General features: G+C 44.5%; 1 protein-coding gene across 2 annotated transcripts in view; it reads left to right on the top strand.

Annotated features, from left to right (window-relative positions):
- The window catches only part of ZDHHC8 (zinc finger DHHC-type palmitoyltransferase 8), a 138,292-nt gene extending 128,150 nt beyond the window's left edge, over positions 1-10,142 (top strand). For both annotated transcript variants that reach the window (XM_063964715.1, XM_063964714.1), the window contains exon 11: positions 4,021-10,142. In XM_063964715.1, coding sequence (XP_063820785.1) covers positions 4,021-4,201 — 181 coding nt within the window. In that variant the 3' untranslated portion in view covers positions 4,202-10,142. The remainder of the gene's footprint in view (positions 1-4,020) is intronic.
- Positions 10,143-21,074: the final 10,932 nt, after the last annotated feature.

The following is a 21,074-nucleotide window of genomic DNA, read 5'->3' as shown; positions in this document are numbered from 1 at the left end:
CCTGACTCCGCAACACAGCACCCGGGCTGCTGGCCTGGAAGCCCCGAGATGGCTAATGTAACGGATAGAGTGGGTGATATTGCGGAGGGTAATGTCTGGACACTGAATCAATGTAAGAGGTGACAGTGCTGTGCAGTCAGGGGAGGCAGTGCCTCCTCGGTCATAATAATAAAAATAATACAAAGAAGATATTTATAACAGATTCTGTGATAAATATCTTCTTTTATTATTTTCATTTTTTCCCCCCCATGAAAATCCCTGCATTTTGGTCTGGGAGACAGCGGGAGAGGTGCCTCCCGCTGCCTATACTAAAATTTGGGTAGTGGGGGTCGGGCAGGGGGGCAGAGCGAAGCCATGGGCTGTAAAAGGCCATTGAAATTGTATGGGGAAGCGGCACCTATACTGGTGCCTCAATGACAGGGGCGTGCATTCAGCCCACCGCCCCGCCCCCTCAACTGGCTTATATAAGCCAGCGGTGAGGTAGTGGCGGTCAGTCTGGCAGCGGGTAGAGGGCAGGCAAGAGCTCCAGAAGATAGATGACACCGGAAGCTCTGTGGCGGCGGCAGGCATGCAAAAGAGCTTAAAGGCTGCTGCCCCATAGGTGAAGACCCCGGAATTCCTGGAGATGTGGCGGCCATGCAAAAGAGCTTAAAGGCTGACGCCCCCAGATGAAGGTGCAGCTATATAAACTATTACCACATTAGGTGTTTTTATTTTAATATTTTCTTTACAGGCGGACTACGGGTGCCAGCGGGCCCTTAATGTCTGGGCATGCTGGCACTTGTGGTTCTCCAAGTGCCAGCATGCTGGGGCAGGCTTGTTGGGACCTGTAGGCTGCCTGTAAAGAAAAAATATTAGTATGCCATGAGCCCTGCACCCAACGCCACCAGGGGTGCAGGGCATAGCACTGGGCTTTCAGCCCAGTGCTGGTTGTTGCTCAGGAGGGGGGAACCCATTTGTATTTTTGGGGTCCCCACTTTCTGAGGTATGCCAACCCTGGGCTGACTGGTTGGGGGGGGGGGGGGGGGGGGGGGGTTAATGCTATGGCAGGGGGACTTCACACTAAGTGTCTCCCCTGCTATGGCATTATCCCCCCTGGCTGGTTCAGCCTAGTGCTGGTTTTGGTTAAATAGGAGGAACCCTATGCTGTTTGTTTGTTTTTGTTTGTTTTGTTGTTTTTTGTGTTTTTTTTTTGGGGGGGGGGTTTGCACGTCACTAAGTGCCTCCCCAGTCACTGCCCTCACCGCACGTCACTGCTGTGCAGTGCAGTGGGTGTGCAGTTTAACTGACACTGCACAGCACTCTCACCTTTTACATTGATTTAGTGAGTCAGTCAGTTCTGCCAGCCAGTCACTATTGTTAGCGCCGATGTACCAACACGCTGCATTACAGGGAAGTAGACGCACTAAATAAACTAGCTCCCAGCAGCCCTTAGCACTGAAGCATTGCGGCGCTAAGGCTTGCTGGGAGCTGTAGTTTGAGTGCATCTTCTTCCCTGTAATGCGGCACGTTGGGACACCGGCGATAACGATAGTGACTGGCTGCTTGGCTGCTGTGCGAGTCTCCGGGAGCGCCACTGCCAAAGGGAGGACAGCAGCTTAGCTGCTTCCAGGAGGAGAAGCATTACCCGCCCCTCCGCGGCACCTCCCCCCCTCCCCCTCCACCACCCGCAGTGGCTCTGAACCCCCTCCCCCACCTGCAGCACCACAGCACCGCTCCTCCCACACCCGCAGCACCCCTGCAACCGCTCCTCCCCCACCCGCGGTGGCTCCGGACCCCCACCCGCGGCACTCCCGCAACTGCCCCTCCCCCACCCCTGGACCCCTCCCCCATCCGTGTCTCCCCCGCACCCGCCACTGCCCCAACCACAGCACCTACTAGTTGATTCATCAGGCCCTGCGTGCGCTGTTCACGCTGTTGCAAGGGTCTACGACCCCTTAACCATTGCACGCCCTTTGTTCGTGCAGTATTTAACCGCTCACACAATTATAATTGGAGGTAATACTCCATATAATACAAATATTGCACGCCACGTGCGAGGGTTAAGGTGGGCATAGCCCCTTATGATGGTGTGAAGAGCGCCCATAGGGCGCAATGAATCACCTAGTATTAAATATTAGGGTAAACTTATGAAGAAGTGAACCAGTGGACAAGCTGCCCATGGCAACCAATCGGCTGCTCTGTATAATTGTATAGTATACAAATTATAAATGTTACTTGAATGTTGTTTGGTTGCCATGGGCAACTTCTCCACTGGCTCACTTCTCCACTCTTATCACTGCTTCATACATTATCACATTATTTCTGTAACACTACTAGGTATATCATACTTGTCAGCGTTGTCGCCTTCTATGGGGAAAAAATGTTGACTTTTACTCTTTGTGCTAGGTTTCTGTCCTGTTAGCAGTAGTTGCACTGAGTACCAAGTTTACCATCCAGCTCTATACAGGCAGCACATGATAACCGTATAGATCAGTGATTTTCAACCTTTTTCAACTCGCGGCACAACAAACAATATTTTTAAATTGCTAAGGCACACCACCAGTCCTCCACGGGGAAAAACACATATAGTGGCCCCCACGGTAATAAAAGAAACACACGGGCACTCACAGTAATAAAATAAATACATTTGCCACCAGAGAAAACTCCCACACACATTTGTCTCCTCACAAATAAAAACAAACATTTGCCCCCTCAAGAACAAAAAAACACACACACTAGCCCCCATAGTATTAAAACACACATTTGCTCCCAAAATAAAAATAAATAAAATACATTGATCGCTACCTGCTGGTAGAAGACAAAGGAGCTCAGGTCCCTCATCGGCTGGAGTGAAACTCACAGTGCAGATCTGTGAGCGATAGACAAGCATGCAGGCAGACTAGCTGCCTGGCTGGTTAGCTGGCGAGTGGGGCCGGTATGCGGGCTGGATGGCAGACGGTCGTACGGGATGGCTGGTGGGCGGGCATGCTGCCAACCATGCTATGCAGCGCGTGTGACCTGTGATGCCATGCCGCCGCGTCACTATAGGTCACGGCTCAGGCACTCCCAGAAGAGCCCAGCGCTGCCGCGTGTCCGCTGTCCAGGTCCACAGTTAGTGAAGGGGACTCTGACTCTGCGGCACACTTGTCAACCAGCCGCGGCACGCACACGGGTTGAAAAACGCTGGTATAGATGATAAAGAAAATAATCACGCCAAATAATTGTAGCTGTGTAGATAACATCTTATCGTCTAACTTTGCAAACTTGATAAATAGTGTAGCTCAGTGGTTCCCAAACTTTTTTGAATCACGGCGCCCTAGAGTATCAGAATTTTTTCACGGCACCCCTAGACCAAAAGCTTCTTCTTGAGAATTTTAGAAAACAATAAGTCATTTATGTTTGTGTGTCATCCTTCGTTTCTTTAGTGTGGTGCGGGACAATATTTGCTTCTGTTTGTCCTCATATTTTATAATTGGCAGCCACAAGCAATGGTTTTGTCTATTACTTTGACCGGAAATAGTTTGAATTGTCCTGGACCACCAATCCAAGGCACCCCTGCTAGTGTCCTGTGCCTAGGCACACAGTTTGGGAACCACTGGTGTAGCTGTTTCAGGATATAAAGAAGCTAAGATGGCGTATCATCCTTCCAGCTAGCAGATAGCTGCTTCCAGTTTTGGCCAGTTTGGACAATATTTTGCCTCCTGATTTAACACTGTGGGGGGAATTCACTTAGCTGCGGTAAATGACCGCGGCTAATTGATCCCTGGGGGGGATTCAATTATCCTTGATAGCTGGCAGTAGAAACATTGTGAAAACACATGGATTCGGGAACACAACCCGGGTGCTGTGATTTTCACACTAAAAGGGGTAAATTGTTATGGGAAAAAGGCATTAATTTAATTGCCTGAAAAAAACATTGGCCAAAAAATTGTGAAAATGTTTTTTATTTTATTTTAATTCTCACCTATATGTAATATAAGCATAATTTCCCTTATTTGGATGGTACTTTTTAATACTCCTTTTCTTTCTTCTCTTCAGGGAGGATCTGAAGCCGCCTCATAGTAAGATAAATGGACAGCCAAAGGCATTATCAAGGCCTGAGTGTCGTCTGGGATCCACCTCTAGCTCACAGGGTACCACCACAGTGAGCCCTTCCAGGCATTCTAGTGTTAAGAAAGTTTCTGGAGTTGGAGGCACAACATATGAAATATCTGTGTAGAACGGTTTGTTATCAATGACTTGGCACATGGAAGACTGCAAGGCATATTTTCTGGCCATTCAGGAGAGTTAAGTGTAGTAGTCCATGCATAAATGATCAACAGGAATTTAAGTGTGACTCAAGAAGGACTGTGGATGACAAGAACAATGGTTATTAATGGGAGGACACTGGATACAGTTATAACATGAAAAAAATAAGCCATTGTACGTGTGTCTGTCCATAACAACAACAAAAAAAAAATGAAGAAATGTTTTAAAACTTGTGATGTGACAGAAATGGGACAACTTTTTAGTTATTTTATGTTACCTTAGTTTATAACTTGCAAGCTCTGTAAGTAATAGGCCACAAATAAAGAATCAACCTCTTGAAAGAGAATCCCAGCATCTATGGATCTGAACAGGAAATATGGAAGAAGAAAACAAAAACCCAATCAGGACTCTTCCACTGGAAGTATAGTGCTAGTACCGTGTCACCCTGCTGGAGGCTCCTAGTTCTTCACATATTAATCGTGTTACTATAAAGTTGTGTGTGTTTGAAAAAAATCCAGATAAAGTGAGGTTATATAGTGCTTCTGTTTTGCGATGGAGGAATTGCTACTGGGTCATTGCGTGCCGTCCCTCCCACCCCTTTCTCCTTTTTTTCCCCACTTATATTTTCAGCTTATGTTGTTTAAAGTGTATACATCTCCTACATGCAGTGGAAGCAGCCACTTTATATGCTGAGCCCATTATGCCTTAGGATGCGGACGATTAGAAGGAGTTAGTGCGATGTACTGAGTGATGGCACCAGTTTCTGGCTTACTATTGGCTAAACTTGCAACATGACTCATTGCACTCTGTACAGGTGACTGGCGTATGTAGAGTATAAATACAGTATATGCTCTAGATATACTTTATAAATATAAACCAGATAAATGAAGTATATAAAGAGTGAGAGGTTCTCGTTTTTGGAGACTATATTGTTATTATTGTTTATTATTTAGCCTGGTTATTCATTACCAGTAGCAGATTACATTTGTATTTTAAAGTATTATGCGAAGAAAAAGACAACAGAAATGGTTTATCTGGGAGCTGCAGCGTATTTTTATCCTGAATCAAAGTTGGTCATATTTTACATTCATTTTTGTATTTCAAGGTTACGCAACATGTTATTGTGTTTTGTCTTTGTCACTCTATGGCTGTGGTGCATCAGTGTTATTATACATGCAGATGTTGTCATCTTGCCTTACCCATCACCTCTCACACGGGGGTTAAGCAATGTGGTGCTGTGTGGCTGCTGATTTGTGTAGCGTGTTGCTCTCCTATCCGCCAATGTAACTAATCTGATGTTCTCACTGATTCTGTCTTCTACCCATCTCTCAGTAGTGCTGGGAATTGAATGGGTCACCACATGAGATCTCCCCCCTCACCCAGCAACACAGAGCTAAGGAAGCTTTTAACAGTACTTGTGGGGGGAAATATTGTGAAGTCTGCAAATAGTACTAAAGTACCACTCAGAGTGATCCTCAATTTCTTATCTATGAAATAAGAATCTCTGAATAAACAGTCTATAAACCACGGCACTGAAGCAGAAATCCTATTTGTATGTCTGCATTAGAAAAGCCCGTTTAATGTGTACCCTGTGATTATGTCCCTGCAGTTATGGCTAGTACAGGCCACTAATGGATGCACTGTTTTTAGGGTTTTTCTTTTTTCTGGTGGTTGTAAGACATGTTGTAAGAACAGTGTATGTTTTAAAACTAATTTTTAACTAACAGTTTTCTATATTTATTTTTTTAATGAAGGAAATGTCTTGTCTTTCTTCTGTGTGTTTTATATCCTCATAAGGATGTAACTGAAATTTAAACTTGTGTGAATATTGAGAATAATAATAGTAATAAAAAAGGACAAAAGACCTGGGGGTGGAAAGAGCTGGACCCACTCATGTTGTTCGCTTATAGCATGCTTACTAACACCTAGCAAATTCTGCTGCTTGCAAGGGAGAATGGATGCTTCATATCGGACCTACAGTGCAAGTTTTATCAAGCTGTATTCACAATGCATTGGACAAATGCACGGACACTTTCTAATCTGAATGTTTCCATCAATCTTCATCATTCGCAATTGATTTATAGCTCAGATAAACCGAAGTGAAATGTGGAAGAGAATTAGTAAATGTAAACATTTTGAGTTGAGATTCCTTTTGCTGGGAACACACTAGACACCACGCTCCATGAGCAATATCGTCAGTGTTTCCTCATGACATCCCGAGCAAACGAGGCCGTGCATACACACTGAACAATATCGTTCAGTGACGTCACCCTGCCTCCGTCCTGTACTTGCATAGTCAACAACATAGACAAAATTGACCTGCGTGTACAGCAGATGACAGAAGCCCACCATTAACCAGTGTGCATTGTTAACGATATTGTTCGTACACACTGGACGATATTAAAAACGATAGCACTCAAAAGGGTGAAAATGAGCGACGATATTTAAAATATGGCCTAGTGTGTACCCAGCTTTTGTCTAGAGAACTTTGTTTTTATTATTATAATATCTTTAAATTAATATTAGTTTGTTGATCTTGGTTGTGTGTTAGCCTTATTAATCTCTGGACCATGCAAAGTTTTAACACTCCTCCTTGACACTCTTTGGGGGGAATTCAAGTGTTTGAAAAGTCAGTTTGGTGTCTGTTTTTTCCTATCTAAAAGACAGAGAAAAAAAAAAACAGACACCCAACCGACTTTTCAAACATTTGAATTCCCCCCTTTGTATCTATGGGGACCTGAACTCTAGACCCTCATCAGGAACTCTTGAGTAATGCCTTGCCATAGATCTCTTCTCTAGGCCCTAGCTGTACTACCTCTTACCTCCCAACTGTCCCAATTTAGGTGGATAATCTCATTCAAATGACTTTTATCCTGACTGCCGGAATGGAAGGTATATCCTGCTCACAACCTCCCTAAGGGAGCAGAGGACACTTGCAAGAAGTGTGCACTGCAGTGCAGGTGTGTATTTGGGCAAATGATTGTTTAGGGCAGCCCAACACTTCTTAAGCACTAGGCTACCACAGGAAGGCATGGTTCCCAATTCCCAAGCAAATAAGGTTGGGAGGTATGCGACCCCTCTCTATGCTAATACCTGTCAGCTCAATCAAATACTTTCCATGCTCTGCTTACCTCCCAGTGAACTTAATAAATACAGTAGTTGTATTGCGTGGACAAATAAATGGTATATATATATATATATATATATATATATATATATATATATAAAAATATATATATATATATATATATATATAAAATATTTCCTTCCTTCCTTCCTTCCTTCCTTGTTTTGATCCACCATACAATCAATTTTAGTAATTAGGGGATAGAGGCAAATGTTTGTGTGTGTGTGTGTGTGTGTGTGTGTGTGTGTGTGTGTGTGTGTGTGTGTGTGTGTAAGATACAATTGTCCTTTAACTTTGCTTGCAAGTTATGGGTAGATATTTCTGAATCTCACAAAGTGCAGCCAAATTAGTGTTTTCCTGGAAATGTGCAATGTTATTATTACTAGGAATGTATTAAATACATTGATTGTATAAATATCACACAATTCTGTCGCAGTAAAAAGAACCAAACACTCTACAGTAGTTTCTTACATATATTTTTATTTGTCTGTGCTGCTTTTTATGTAAACAATTCCTATATAATGGTGTCTCTCAACCTATTTCTATTTATATACCATTTTTCTAAATATTTATCAAGCATCCATTCATGTCTGTAAATATTTCCCAAGTGCCCGTTCATTTTGTAAATTAATACTAAAAAAAAATTCTTATGTAATTGTTTGAAGTCCCCTCTGATTTTTGCTATATTTTGTTCTCCACTGTAAGCACTGGTACTTGCAGAACCGATATGTGGAACCTTTACAGGTAGTGCAGCCTGAAAATACCAAATTTACTTGCTGTCTGAATAAGTAATTGTGCCAAAAACCTGGATTGTACAAACCCTTAAATCACTTCACCCATCTGGGCAAGGTTTCATACAGGACATTGTAGTCGCCCAAAGCTTTTGTCTACTTTTAAGCGTGCTGTTACCAATGCATATGACTTATTACCTTTTAATCTTTTCCTGTTTTATTAAGTTTGGCATGACCATCTAGGAAAATATTTTACTAAATGACCCTTCCCCTAGCCTTATGCCTCTTATGACCAATTCATGTGGCTTCTTTTATCGAGGTTCAGATGGTTCTGTTTTCCAAGACTGGCAAATAATTAAGCGAACCATTTTTCAGCTGACCAGGAGACTCAACCAGAACCTGCAATTTTCTTAATTGCAGCTTGCATTTGGCCCCTCCCACTGACGCATGCCACGGGAAAGGCGGAAGCACAGACAGCCACCAGGGTTTTCGCTAGCGGGCACATTAGTAAAATATTTTCCTATGTGGGTAGTACAGCTTTGAATAGAGTACTGTTAAATAAAATAATTATGGCTATGGTCCTGCTGTCCCCAGTTTCCTAGTATCCACTTGAAGCTAAGATTTGTGCATATGCATATTGTGATATGTTGCTTTTCTTCACTGCACAGAATAATCTTTATTTACAGTCTTCAAGTTAATTAAACAGTTGTGTGTCCAGAGTGAGTTATGAAAGAATCCTAATGATTTCCCTTTCATGTGGTCCTATACATTCAGTTGGTGGCTCATATTTACAGGTCTACTATTACCCTTTTCACACGTACAAGGTTTTCAGGCAGGAGTAAGGCACGGCATGGTCTGGGTTCCACAGTAAACTTTGGTGAAGGGCCCAGTGATTCCAGTTACTTTTTTGCGGTCCCCCCATACTGCTCTCCTGAGTACAGGACCTGTTGCATGCTCGCTCAAGTACCAGAACTTCAAATGGGTACACTGCATATGGTTTAGCATCCTTGCATGGCTCCGAACAGAGCGGCAGGTCATCCATGCCACGCAGCAGCCACTCCCCCTTGTAGAGGCAGTTGTTTTGACACTTTTTGCAGGAGAAGTAATTTTGTACTGTGTGTGCTCTTATACTTTGATGTGCATAAGCAGGGTATATAATGTTGCTTTGGTGGGCTGTAGCATCTCAACCCTCCATCTGTACATTATTTCATGCTGCTATCTTTAAATAAGTTATTTTGGCAACAAAAGGATGGCAAAACCTTTAAAGTGGTTTAAAGTGCACCTGCTTATAAATGTGGCACTAAGAATGCAGCCCGTCTGTGTACCATAAATCGGAGGCTTAATGGTGGCACCAAATGGTGTTACTGTTTCCTATGGAATTTAAAGGCTGTACGCTGCAATGGGTTTCCGCTCAATTGGTTAATTGGAAAACCCTTTTAAAACTGAGGTTTAAAATGAATTCTATTTTATAATTAAGCTTGCTTGGGCACAGGTAAAATTGCTTGCTTACATATTGTGCAATATTTGCCTGTGGTCAAGCAGTGACAACTCCTACAGCTTACTACTTGTGTTCACCAAGGAGATGATCTGTGTGAAGTTTTTCTGTTACATTGGAGCATTTCACGCATTGCCAGCTGGGTGAGCTCCGCCATAACCAGTGGATTTCAGTCATAGGTGGATGTGGATCTACCTTTCCCCTGCAGGGGAGTAATTGTTACCCTGTTTTTATGGGTCCTGATGAGGAAAAGCAGACTTGTTTGCATAATGTGAACATTTGCAGCAGTTTAATGAATTGGTGTGCCCTGCAATGGGGTTTCTTATAAGTTGTGTGTATGTGTAAATAAAGAATTTGCATGAGCTAATTTAACTGTTAAAGCAAGATATTTATTTTTTTCTTGTATTAAGGAGCAGAAAGCTTATTTGTCTTTCAGTATCTGTAACTACCCTGACCATGTAACTTTTATTTCTGTTTTTCCTTGTAATTATTTTTTTAAATTTATAAAGTTCTTTGTATTTTTCAGTTACTCCCGCAAATAAATTTGTTTTTGTTTTTTTCTTTTTCCTCTTATTTCATTAAATGTGTACTTTTTTACTTTAACACTTTTGGTATTGATTGGCATGATTTTTATGATGCAATCCCATACGAGAACGGAATTTATATGTGTCTGGTCATTATGGAAAGCTTCAGTCTGATTGGGTTAAAGTAAATGGAATTTGTTTCCTCTGTGATTGATGGACCATGTAAAAGGGCTTGGCTATGGGCTGATTCAGAGATGTATGCAAGCCTGATGGGTGCATACTTCCCGGATGTTAACTGATCTGCGCATGTCAAGGGTCAGCACTATGTATATCCAGATCAGTGGATGCGAGGATGGTGCCTGCAGAATGATTGACATGCTGCGGCCACATGGTAGAGGGGAAGGGGCGGGTGTGGACAACAGTTTACAAAATGGGGGTGTGTTGGCCCCATTTTGTAGACCTGCCAATGCCAGGGTCCATATCTTCTGACACAGATTTCCAGGCCTCTGCTGTGTGATTATGTTGGCCGTCCTGAGTAACCTGAGAGATGATCTGATGAAGCAGCAGATCAGAGAAGTCAACTGGAAACATCTTTATACAGTAGAAGCCGCCTGCAACAGCTGCTTCCAATGATGTAGCTGCTGTATGAACTGCATCATGGAATGAGGCCCTGTGTTCACACGTGAATGAAAAACCTATGAAATCAAACCAGAAAATGTAAAGAAAAAGACATTATGCACTTTCTAATACAGATTTCATGAACTAGGAATAAAGGGTGTAATTCAGAGTTGATTGCAGCAGCAAATTTGTTAGCAGTTGGGCAAAACCATGTGCACTGCAGGGGGAGGCAGATATACCATGTGCAGAGAGAGTTAGATTTGGGTGGGGTGTGTTCAAACTGAAATCTAAATAGCAGTGTAAAAATAAAGCAGCCATTATTTACCCTGCACAGAAACAATATCACCCACCCAAATCTAACTCTCTCTGCAAATGTTATTTCTGCCCCTCAGTGCACATGGTTTTGCCCAACTGCTAACAAATTTTCTGCTGCGATCAACTCTGAATTACCCCCATAGACTTTTATAATGGTGACCTGTGTTTCAACATGGAAGTTTAAAAAGTAAATACCCAGTTTACTTATACTTGGGTGTTAATGAAGCAACATTGATCCATTGCCTGTTTATAGAACATGTCACGGTTAGACAAATCTTTTCACTGGCCTAAAGGCAGATGTATACAATTATTGTGCCAATCCCCTGATATCGGCTGATCAGCCCGATAATTGTATATGTGTGTATGCAGAAGTGTTTGCTGATAAACAGCTTAAAACTATTGTGGAGACCGCCGGTCACCATTCGGATGCCGGAATCCCGGCTTGCAGATACCCGGGGTTGGGGGGGGGGGGGGAGCGAGCGGAAAGAAGCCCCTTGCGGGTTCTGTTATATTCACGCTCTATGGGTATCGTGGACACCCACGAGTGGAAATGTTCCCTGTTAGTTGACATGCCGACTGTCAGGGCAGTACAGGGGCGGGGTTCCGGCGTCTGTATTGTGACCGCCGGTCATGTAACTGCCTCCCGTGTAAGCAGCTGGATAGGGAGGTCGCATCTTATGAGCAGCTTAAAATTTAAGATGCCCGATATTCCAATCCGTTGAACGTACACACTGAATTAAAAAGAGCTGTGTATGGGGTACATGCTGATCGGATAATCGCATCGGGGATTGGAGCATTTACCTAAACGGCAAAGAGATCCACAGAGTATGTACCTAGCTTTAATCATAGATCAGCACAATCAAGTACACTAATTAATCTGAGACTCGTCACACTCTGCTAGATATGTATCTAATGGGGCATACACATGTTGAGATTTGTGCTTAACTTTTGTGCTAAGCGATTTTGACTAGGCGATTCTCTTTAACTTCCCAGTGTCTAGATCACCCATACACACGTAGCGATGTGTGCTAAGCAAAAAAAAAAAAGGTTATTTTAAATAGTGGTTCGGGTGACGTAGATCGCAATCGCTGTTCTATACGCACACAGCGATTTGAAATCACTTGCTAAATGATTTGACTGTATTTTGACAGCATGCACACAAGATCTGAGCCTGCGAAGGCGACGCGCAGGACCGTGCATCGTCATCGCTATGAGGTGTACACACAGCGATTTGTGCTTTAATTACTAAGCGATCTAGACAGATCGATTAGAAAAGAGGGAAAAATCGCCCAGTGCATATGCCCCTTAACAGTATGGAAACATTGCCCTACATTCTGCTACTGTGCTAGACAGAACAATTTGACCTGAAAGTGTAAAGGCCAGTACACACGGGAGATCTCCCCAGAGATGTGTGCTGAGCAAGGGACGGGGCGACGGAGGGGGGGGAGACGCTCATTTCACTCAGCAGTGAAATGAGATGACACTCTAGTGACAATCTAGTGCTGGCGATAGCGACACGCGGTGCATCGCTATCGCTAAGGGGCATACGCAGGGAGAGATCCGTGCTTAACGTCTATACAATCTAGTCAGATTGCTTAGAATTTAAGCACGGATCTCTCCGTGTGTACCCCCCTTAAGAGTGAAGCACTCTATGAAATGGTTTAAGATAGAATATCTGCTTATAATGGGACCACGAGGGCTGAATGTGCATATATTGAAGCAATGTATTAGAAGCTAATGGTACACTTTGTAGAATTTGCAGCATCTCATTTGCTTTTTAGTGTAAAATAGTGATTTAATTTAATGAATGAATTTACAGCAGTAAACCCTTGACGTTTTGTCACTTCCATATAAATTCCCTACAACTCTTTATAGTTGGTGGATCAGTAATGGGTCACATTAGTTATTAGCTATTGAAAGATACCAGTAAAATGAAGAAAATACTGTATCATTAAAGTTAATAGTCGCAATTGTGGCCTTGATGTGATGTTAGCCTTCTAACAGTTTCTCCGTCATCTCATGGCCACCACCATTGCAGATTTTTCCTTACACTCCACAGAGCTACGTTGGACAATCTACACTGTTGCTCTACCCAAAATTTCGGTGATGTGCGCAGCCTCATATTGCTGATAACTGAATACACCCTAGTTTTTCCATACAGGAAAGAACAATTATATGAAAAAGGAGAGTTATGGTAGACTTACCATGGTTAACTCTTTCTGCGAGGTACATTGAGTTCCGCAGGGAAACATTGGGGTGTAGAGTGGATCTTGATCCAGAGGCACCAACAGGCTAAAGCTTTAGGCTGTCCCAGGATGCATTGGGGACTCCTCTATAACCTCGCCTCCAGGCACTGTGAGCTCAGTTTTGTTAACCAGTCCAATGCAGGGGCAGGTAAGTTACATAGAACCACATTCTCACGACAGGAGAAGGGACCAGTGGCTAATGCCATAGAAACCCATAGAAGCTAGGTGCGTCAGGGTGGGCGCCCTGTGGAACCCAGTGTACCTTGCAGAAAGAGAGTTAACAATGGTAAGTCTACCATAACGCTCCTTTTCTGCAGCAGGTTACATTTGTTTCCACAGGGAAACCTCGGGGATGTCCTAAAACAGTTCAAGGGAGGGGACGTGCCTTAGAGGGTATGAGAACCCGGCGTCCAAAGGAAGCATCCTGGTAGGCGTAAGTATCAAAGGCATAGAACCTAATACATGTGTTCACAGAGAACCACGTAGCCACCTTGCACAATTGTTCTGCGGGCGCGCCACGTCGGGCTGCCCAAGAAGGTTCAATAGACCGAGTAGAATGGGCAATAATAGCAGCAGGAACTGGCAGACCAGCCTGCGCATAAGCTTCTGCAATCACCATTCTAATCCATCTGGCCAAGGTTTGCTTATTCGCAAGCCAGCCACGTTTGTGAAAACCAAACAAAACAAAAAGGGAATCTGGCCTCCTGATAGAGGCAGTCCTCTCCACATATATTAGTCATATGTACCACATCCAAAGTCCGCTCTTTGGAGGACAAATCAGAAGAGATATAGGCGGGAACCACAATGTCATGGTTAAGGTGAAAAGATGACACCACCCCGGTCACAATGAAATATTAGAAAGGGTGGATGACAGGACAATGCGCTTTAGTCCGACACCCTTCTTGCAGAGGCAGTAGCCAGTAAAAACAAGACCTTGGCCGTGAGCCATTTAAGGTCCACCGTCTCAAGAGGTTCAAATGGAAACTCTTGCAGGGCATTCAGGACAACAGACTTCCCATGGAGCCACAGGAGGGACATAGGGAGGCTGAATCCGTAAGACACCCTGAATGAATGAATGAATGAATGAATGTATGAACGTCTGGTATCGACGCAATTTTTCTCTGAAACCATGCCGACAAGGCAGATATGTGAACCTTGAGGGAGGCCAGATGAAGGCCTAAGTCCGGGCCTCTTTGCAGAAAAGCCAGAATTCTGGAAGTTCTGAATCTATGGACATAGTAATTCTTCTCTGCACACCAAGTGAAGTAAAAATTCCAGACCCTGTAATAAATCTGTGCAGATGCCAGTTTGCAGGCTTTTTTTTTTTTTTTTTCATCAATAGTTTTTATTGAAAGCAAGTTTTCTTTTTGCAAGGGGAAGGGGGGGGGGGGGGTTACAAAGAACAAGGGAACGGGATGTAAACATGCAAATATCAAAATTGTCAGAAGTCAAATATAACAATCCAATATAGATACAATAGGAAAAATACAAATTTATCTTGGAAAAAGATACAGATAAAGATAAACACGGGTCACACATGAAAACATATCGATAAACAGATAATCAATAAAAGACACGGCTAGTATGGCACAGCTGGTGCACAGAGCGGAAGTATAAGCCGAGTCAGAGGGAAGGCGAAACACCCCCTCCAGCAGTGACGTAGTCATGCAATGCTCTCCATTTCACCATTGGGGAGGAGGCTGCAGAAGAGTAAGGCATGAACTCAGTTTCCATAGTAAAATGGAATTGAATTTTGTTGGTGACTTGTGATAGAGGAGGGGGAGAAGCTTGTTTCCAACTTTGGGCCAATGCAGCCCTGGCAGCTATACAAATATGCCCCACCAGATATCTCTGATGAGGTGGTATCTCAGCAGGAAAAATGTGGAGCAGGGCCATGGCCGGAGAGGGGGTGAGGGACAGGTGTAAGACCGAATGAATCAAAGCAAATATCTCACTCCAGAAATGTCGAAGGGAAGGACAGGGCCAGAAAATATGGAAAATATGGCCTATTTCCCCACAGTTACGCCAGCAATATTTGGAACAAGAGTGCCAGAATGAGTGTAGCCTATCCGGTGTTAAATATAGTCTATTAAGGAGTTTGATATGCATCTCCGTGTGATTCAAGCACTTGGACATTCGGTAAGAAGAAATAAAAATTTGTTCCCATTGGGCTTCAGATAGTGGAAGATCCAAGTCTTGTTCCCATTTCAGCTGCGCATTAGACTTAGTAGTAGTAAGCAAGCTGATAAGCGTCCTGTACCAAAACGAGATGTCCCCTCTAGAGTCACACAGAGGTACACGTGTTAAGACAACCTGGGATAACGGGTTCGGGGGAGTCACCTGTCTAGGCAAACCTTTGTACCAGTGGTGAATTTGGAAATAATGCAATCATTCTCCGCTGGGGAGATTATATCGAGACTGGAGTTGAGAAAACGATAGCATAACATTACCTTCCATAAAGTCCCCCAAGACAGTCAAACCACAAACAAACCAGGTAGAGAGATTTAAATTAGGGATTAATTTAGCTATGGCTCGTAGTGAGATAGTAGAATATGGAAATTGATGTCCAGGCAGGCGAGTCACCAATTTATCCCAGATTTGTAAAGATGTTCTAGTGGCGGGGAGGAGGGACAATAAGCGGGGTCTAGAGTTTGGGTGTATCTTAAAAAGGTCTTCTAAGGGAAGGTCCAAACTCCCAGTACATTCAAGAGATACCCATCCCACTACAGGCACCCCACTCAACCAGTATTTAAACTGGGCCAGCACACATGCCTCCTGGTAAAGGACAATGTCGGGCATATCTAGCCCTCCCTTTCTACGAGGGAGAATCATTTTGGGCCGAGCCAATCTGGGTGGCTGTGCCTTCCAGACAAAGCGTAGCATTATAGCACAACGTCTATCAAGGTACGTTTTAGGGAAAAGAAAAGGTATGGTTCGGTATAAGTACATGAGTTTAGGTAAGGGATTCATTTTGAAGGCTGCTAGGCGGCCTGTCCACGAAATATCATAAGATAGCCAGGACTTAGTCAGGTCTAAAAAACTATTAACGAGTGGAGGTAAATTAACATCAAAAACAGAGGCCGTAGAAGGTGGAATTTGGATCCCCAAATACTGAATTGAAGCCGAACACCAGTTAAATGGATAGTGTGATTGAAGGGTGGACACCATGGGAACTGGGATATTAATGGGGAGAGCATCTGTCTTTGTCGTATTAATTTTATAAAAGGAAGCTTCACTATACTGTCCCAAGATAGCATGCAAACAAGGAAGGGAGGATAGCGGGTCGTGACAAACAGAAGGACGTCGTCCGCAAAGAGGCACAACTTGTGAGTAGTAGTGCCAATAGTCACGCCCGGGAAGCCCCCAGACATCCTAATCTCAACAAGGGGTTCTATGCCCAACGTAAATATTAAGGGTGATAGAGGGCAACCCTGTCGGGTTCCATTCGTAATAGGAAATGTATCGGAGAGGAAACCGTCACTAAATACCCCGTGAGAGGGGGAGCTATATAGAGATAAAACCGAAGAAAGAATATGGCCACTAAAACCAAACTTGTCTAGAACCGAGGACATATATTGCCAGTTCAGTCTATCAAACCCCTTCTCTGCATCTAAAGAGAGCAGGAGAAGGCCAGTGTTAGAGGGAACGATATCAATCAAGTCAAAAACCCTACGGGTATTGTCAGATGCCTGTCTACCAGGCACAAACCCAACTTGGTCGTAGGCAATGAGAAATGGCAGAAAGACATTTAAACAGAAAGCGACAAGTTTGGCAAAAATTTTAATATCGCCGTTCAATAGTGCAATGGGCCTATAATTTTGACAATGCGCTGGGTTTTTACCTGGCTTGGGTATAGTGATAATTTGAGCCTCCAGCATTTCTGTAGGGAAAGCACCAAGAGAGGAGATTGAATTATACAAGGAGGTCAGGGTGGGCGATAGTTGATCACAGAGAGAAACATAAAATTAATTTATGAAGCCATCTGGCCCGGGGCTTTATTATGCGGGAGTGATTTCATTACTTGAATTACCTCAGAGGGGGTCCACGGGGCATTTAATGTCTCGAGCTGTTCCGCAGAAAGGGAGGTTTTACAGCTTGGTATAATATCTAGCAAATTGATTCGCTATGTCATATGGATTGGACACTTTACCACCCTGAGGAGAAATCAGATGTCTAACCCTATTAAGAGCCTGGAGAGCACAGGAGCTTGCGAGCCAGCATTTTCCCCGGTCTATTACCAGTCAGGTAAAATTTCTGTCTCAACCTATTTAAAGCAAACTGGGTCCGTCTCATAAGGAGTTTCTGAAGTTGGCCTCGGATATCCTTTAATTGCCTACGTAGGGCCCTAGAGGGGTGGAGCTTATTCCTATCCTCAACCTCCTTAAGATTCCAAGTCTTGTTGTTGTTGGATAGCTTGTCGTTTGAGTCTAGCACCGGCTTGGATCGCAGTGCCTCGCACAACTGCCTTAAGGGCACACCAGAAAGTCGTGACAGAAGTATCTGAGGGGGAATTAGTTTCCATATAGAGGGAGATGCAATCATCAATCGCTTTTTTAGATATAGGGTCCGACAGCAGGTGGGCAGATAGGCACCACGGCCGAGGGGGGGTAAATTGGTGGCAAATATTCCAAGACCATAGGAGAGGAGCATGATCGGACCAGGAAATAGGCAGAACATCCACCTGTGCTGAGTGCTGCAAAATCCACTTATTGCAAAGAATAAGATCTATGCGAGAGTAGGAATTGTGCACTGGAGAGAAATACGTATAATCTCTCGAAGTTGGGTTCTGAACTCTCCACAAGTCATACAGGTCATATTCTGCCAGCAAATTACGGAAGGCTAGTGACGGGCCAGCCGGAGCCGGAGCCGCAGACATCTGGGAAGAAGACCGAGGAGATCTATCTAGTTTAGGATCAAGCACTAAATTATAGTCGCCCAACATAAGCAGGGCACCCTGACGAACCCTCGCAATAGTCGAGCAAACTTTTCTAAGGAAGGGGACTTGGTTAGAATTGGGAGCGAAGAGAGATACAATCGTAACCATCTTATCCTCCAATTTTCCAACTAGAATGAGGAAATGTCCATTCTTGTCAGCTATCTGGGACAGCAGTTCAAACGAAACAGAGCTCCAAAAAAGAACAGCCACTCCATTGCGCTTGAAGGAGCCATTTGCAAAAAAAAGCCAACTGGGTATCTCTGGCCTCTCAGAGCCGGGGGACCTGCTGACTAAAAATGCGTTTCCTGCAAGGCAACTATGTCAGCTCTGTGTTTATGAAAAGTGGTCAAGGCTAGCCTGCGTTTATTGGGGGAGTTCAACCCTTTAACATTCAATGAATATATTTGTACCATTTAAAATATAGAAAAAGCACAAACATCTGACATCCCAAATTGGGGGGGGGTGGACAAACTAGGGAAAAAAGAGGAAAGGACAGGCAGGAAAAACCAAAAGGGCCCATTATATCGGGACTGCATTGCTACTGCAGGAGGAAGGTATGCAGTAGAAAAAGTATGGGGAGGTGGCGGTAGTATCACCACCCGGGGTACAAAAGGCACATGTATACCTGGAGCAATAACGTATAGCCAAACTACAAGTACCAATAAGGGTACCAACAAGCACATCAACACATAATGTAAGTGACTAGTGAGATACCCTCATGTGTACAGTAAGAAGATAAAGAAAGATAAAAGATAGAATCAGAGGAAAATGCAGGTACACATAGTAATATAAATAGCAAATGAAGGAACCAAAAGCATACACATATATAACAGATAAACTCACGTATCCGGTATGCATTATAAGGGGGACGGAGTCCCCAACCAAACATGAAGATCAACCAGGAACTACATTAATTGGAACATTGAATACTCAGTCAGGTCGCAGACCACTCATGGGTAAGTGGCAGGCGAGGTTTCAATGTAGAGGGCACTTTGACCAAAACATCCCAGTCATTAAGCAGCTTAACCCCAGCGTCCAGAGTGGCAATTACGTAGGAGGAATTCTCATGGGAAATCACCAATTTCACTGGGAAGCCCCATCTGTATCTAATGTCATGAGAACGTAGTGCCTCCGTGATAGGAGCCAGAGCTCTACGTTTAGAGATGGTCAGTGCCGAGAAGTCAGGAAATATTTGTATGCCTCCAAGCGTATCCGAATCAGACGCAGATCTGGCAGCTTGCATTATCCGTTCCTTGGTCGTGAAGAAGTGAACACGGAGGCGGAAACAGACCGTGGTTTCAGAAACCGGTGAATGCGATCGATGAGAAGGTCTCTGTCATCCGCCCCAGGTAGCAGTTTGCGGAAGAGGGACATAGCATAGTCCAGAAGTTCCGAATTGGCCACAGAGTCTGGGATACCTCGGATTTTAATATTATTTCTCCGCGACCTGTCCTCTATATCCGCCAGTTTGTCTTTATATGTCTCCACCTCAGCTTGTTGTCGGTCATGGGCCAAAATAAGGTCATTATGAGAGGACACCAGTTCCTCCATTTTACGTTCAAGATGGTCTGTGCGATCACCTAAAGCAGTTAGCTCCACTTTAACTTCACGGATAGCCAGAGAGAGGTCTTGAGTGAGCTCAGATTTAAAAGCCGCAAGGACTTGACACAGAGTCTTGACAGTGAGAAGATCCGTAGAATTAGAGTCTACCCCAGGGACCGATAAGGAATGGCCAGAACTCTCCTTAGGACGGTCAGGTTGGCTCGATGGGATGGAGCTCCCGGCAGGAGACGAGGAGATACGAGCCCCTTTTTGATTAGAGAAAGCCACCGGGGGCGGGAGTGCGTCCTTAAGTTTTTTTAGGGGGCATCGTTAGAGGGCTGCAGTAGGAGTAGACGAGTGAAACTGGAAGGCCAATGCATCACAGGCCCTGGAGGCAGAGTAGTATGCTGGTTCCAAACAGAAGCTACTATGTATGCATGAGAACCCCGGGTGGAGGCGTAGAGAGGACAGAGCACATCACATCAATATTCAAACATCATTACATGCAGAGAGATCTTTGCAGGGTAGGGGAGAAACGACAAATATGAGAGAGGCACAACAAATCCCAGCAAGGGGGTACTCACAGATCCAGTACAGGGGATTCCAGCAGGAATCGGCAGCACTACCACATAATGGAATATACACCAAGGGAGATGTAGTAGAAAAAGCTGGAGGAGAGCCCCAGGCAGATATCACTGGTCCTGGTCTAGCTCAGGGTTCAGTTTCAGCCTCAGAAGGGGACAGAGCTGCAGAGATGCACAGACTGAAGAATCCAAAATGGGCGCTGGCTGTGAATGTCTCCTTCCCAGCTGGAGACAGAGGTGGATCCCAAGCACACAGGAGTAAAAGCACAAGGGCCCACGGGTCCTCGGCCTCTGGGAGCCCCCAGAGACCCCCCAGGAGCCTGCAGGGAGAGGTAGGAGCCGTCCGGCGGAGCCACGTCCCATTTTCCCGGGTCCCGGAAGTCCGGCCCGGGTAGGCTTGAAAATTTAGTCCCCGGCTTCAGGGCAGAAGGTAGGCCGCAACCTGCAGGAGCCTCCAGGAGTGCTCCCCGATTCCGCGGACTTCACCAACCGGCCAGTGCACAGCAGCAGAAGTGGGGGAGAGGGCACCAGGCTGAAAGGAGCAGAGATGGATGTGCAGAGAGGGAGATAAGTGCCAGAAATCCTGGAGCTCTGCTGAGACACTTCCACTCACAGCAGCAGCTAGGCCACGCCCCCAGTTTGCAGGCTTTTAACATAGTTTGGATGACCGCCTCAGAGAATCCTTTGGCTCTCAGGAGTGGTGCCTCAAGAGCCACACCATCAAAG

Source organism: Pseudophryne corroboree, chromosome 1, assembly GCF_028390025.1.
Source record: "Pseudophryne corroboree isolate aPseCor3 chromosome 1, aPseCor3.hap2, whole genome shotgun sequence".
Lineage (NCBI taxonomy): Eukaryota > Metazoa > Chordata > Amphibia > Anura > Myobatrachidae > Pseudophryne > Pseudophryne corroboree.
Note: the sequence above shows the minus strand (reverse complement) of the source record. Positions and strands in the feature narration are given on the sequence as shown.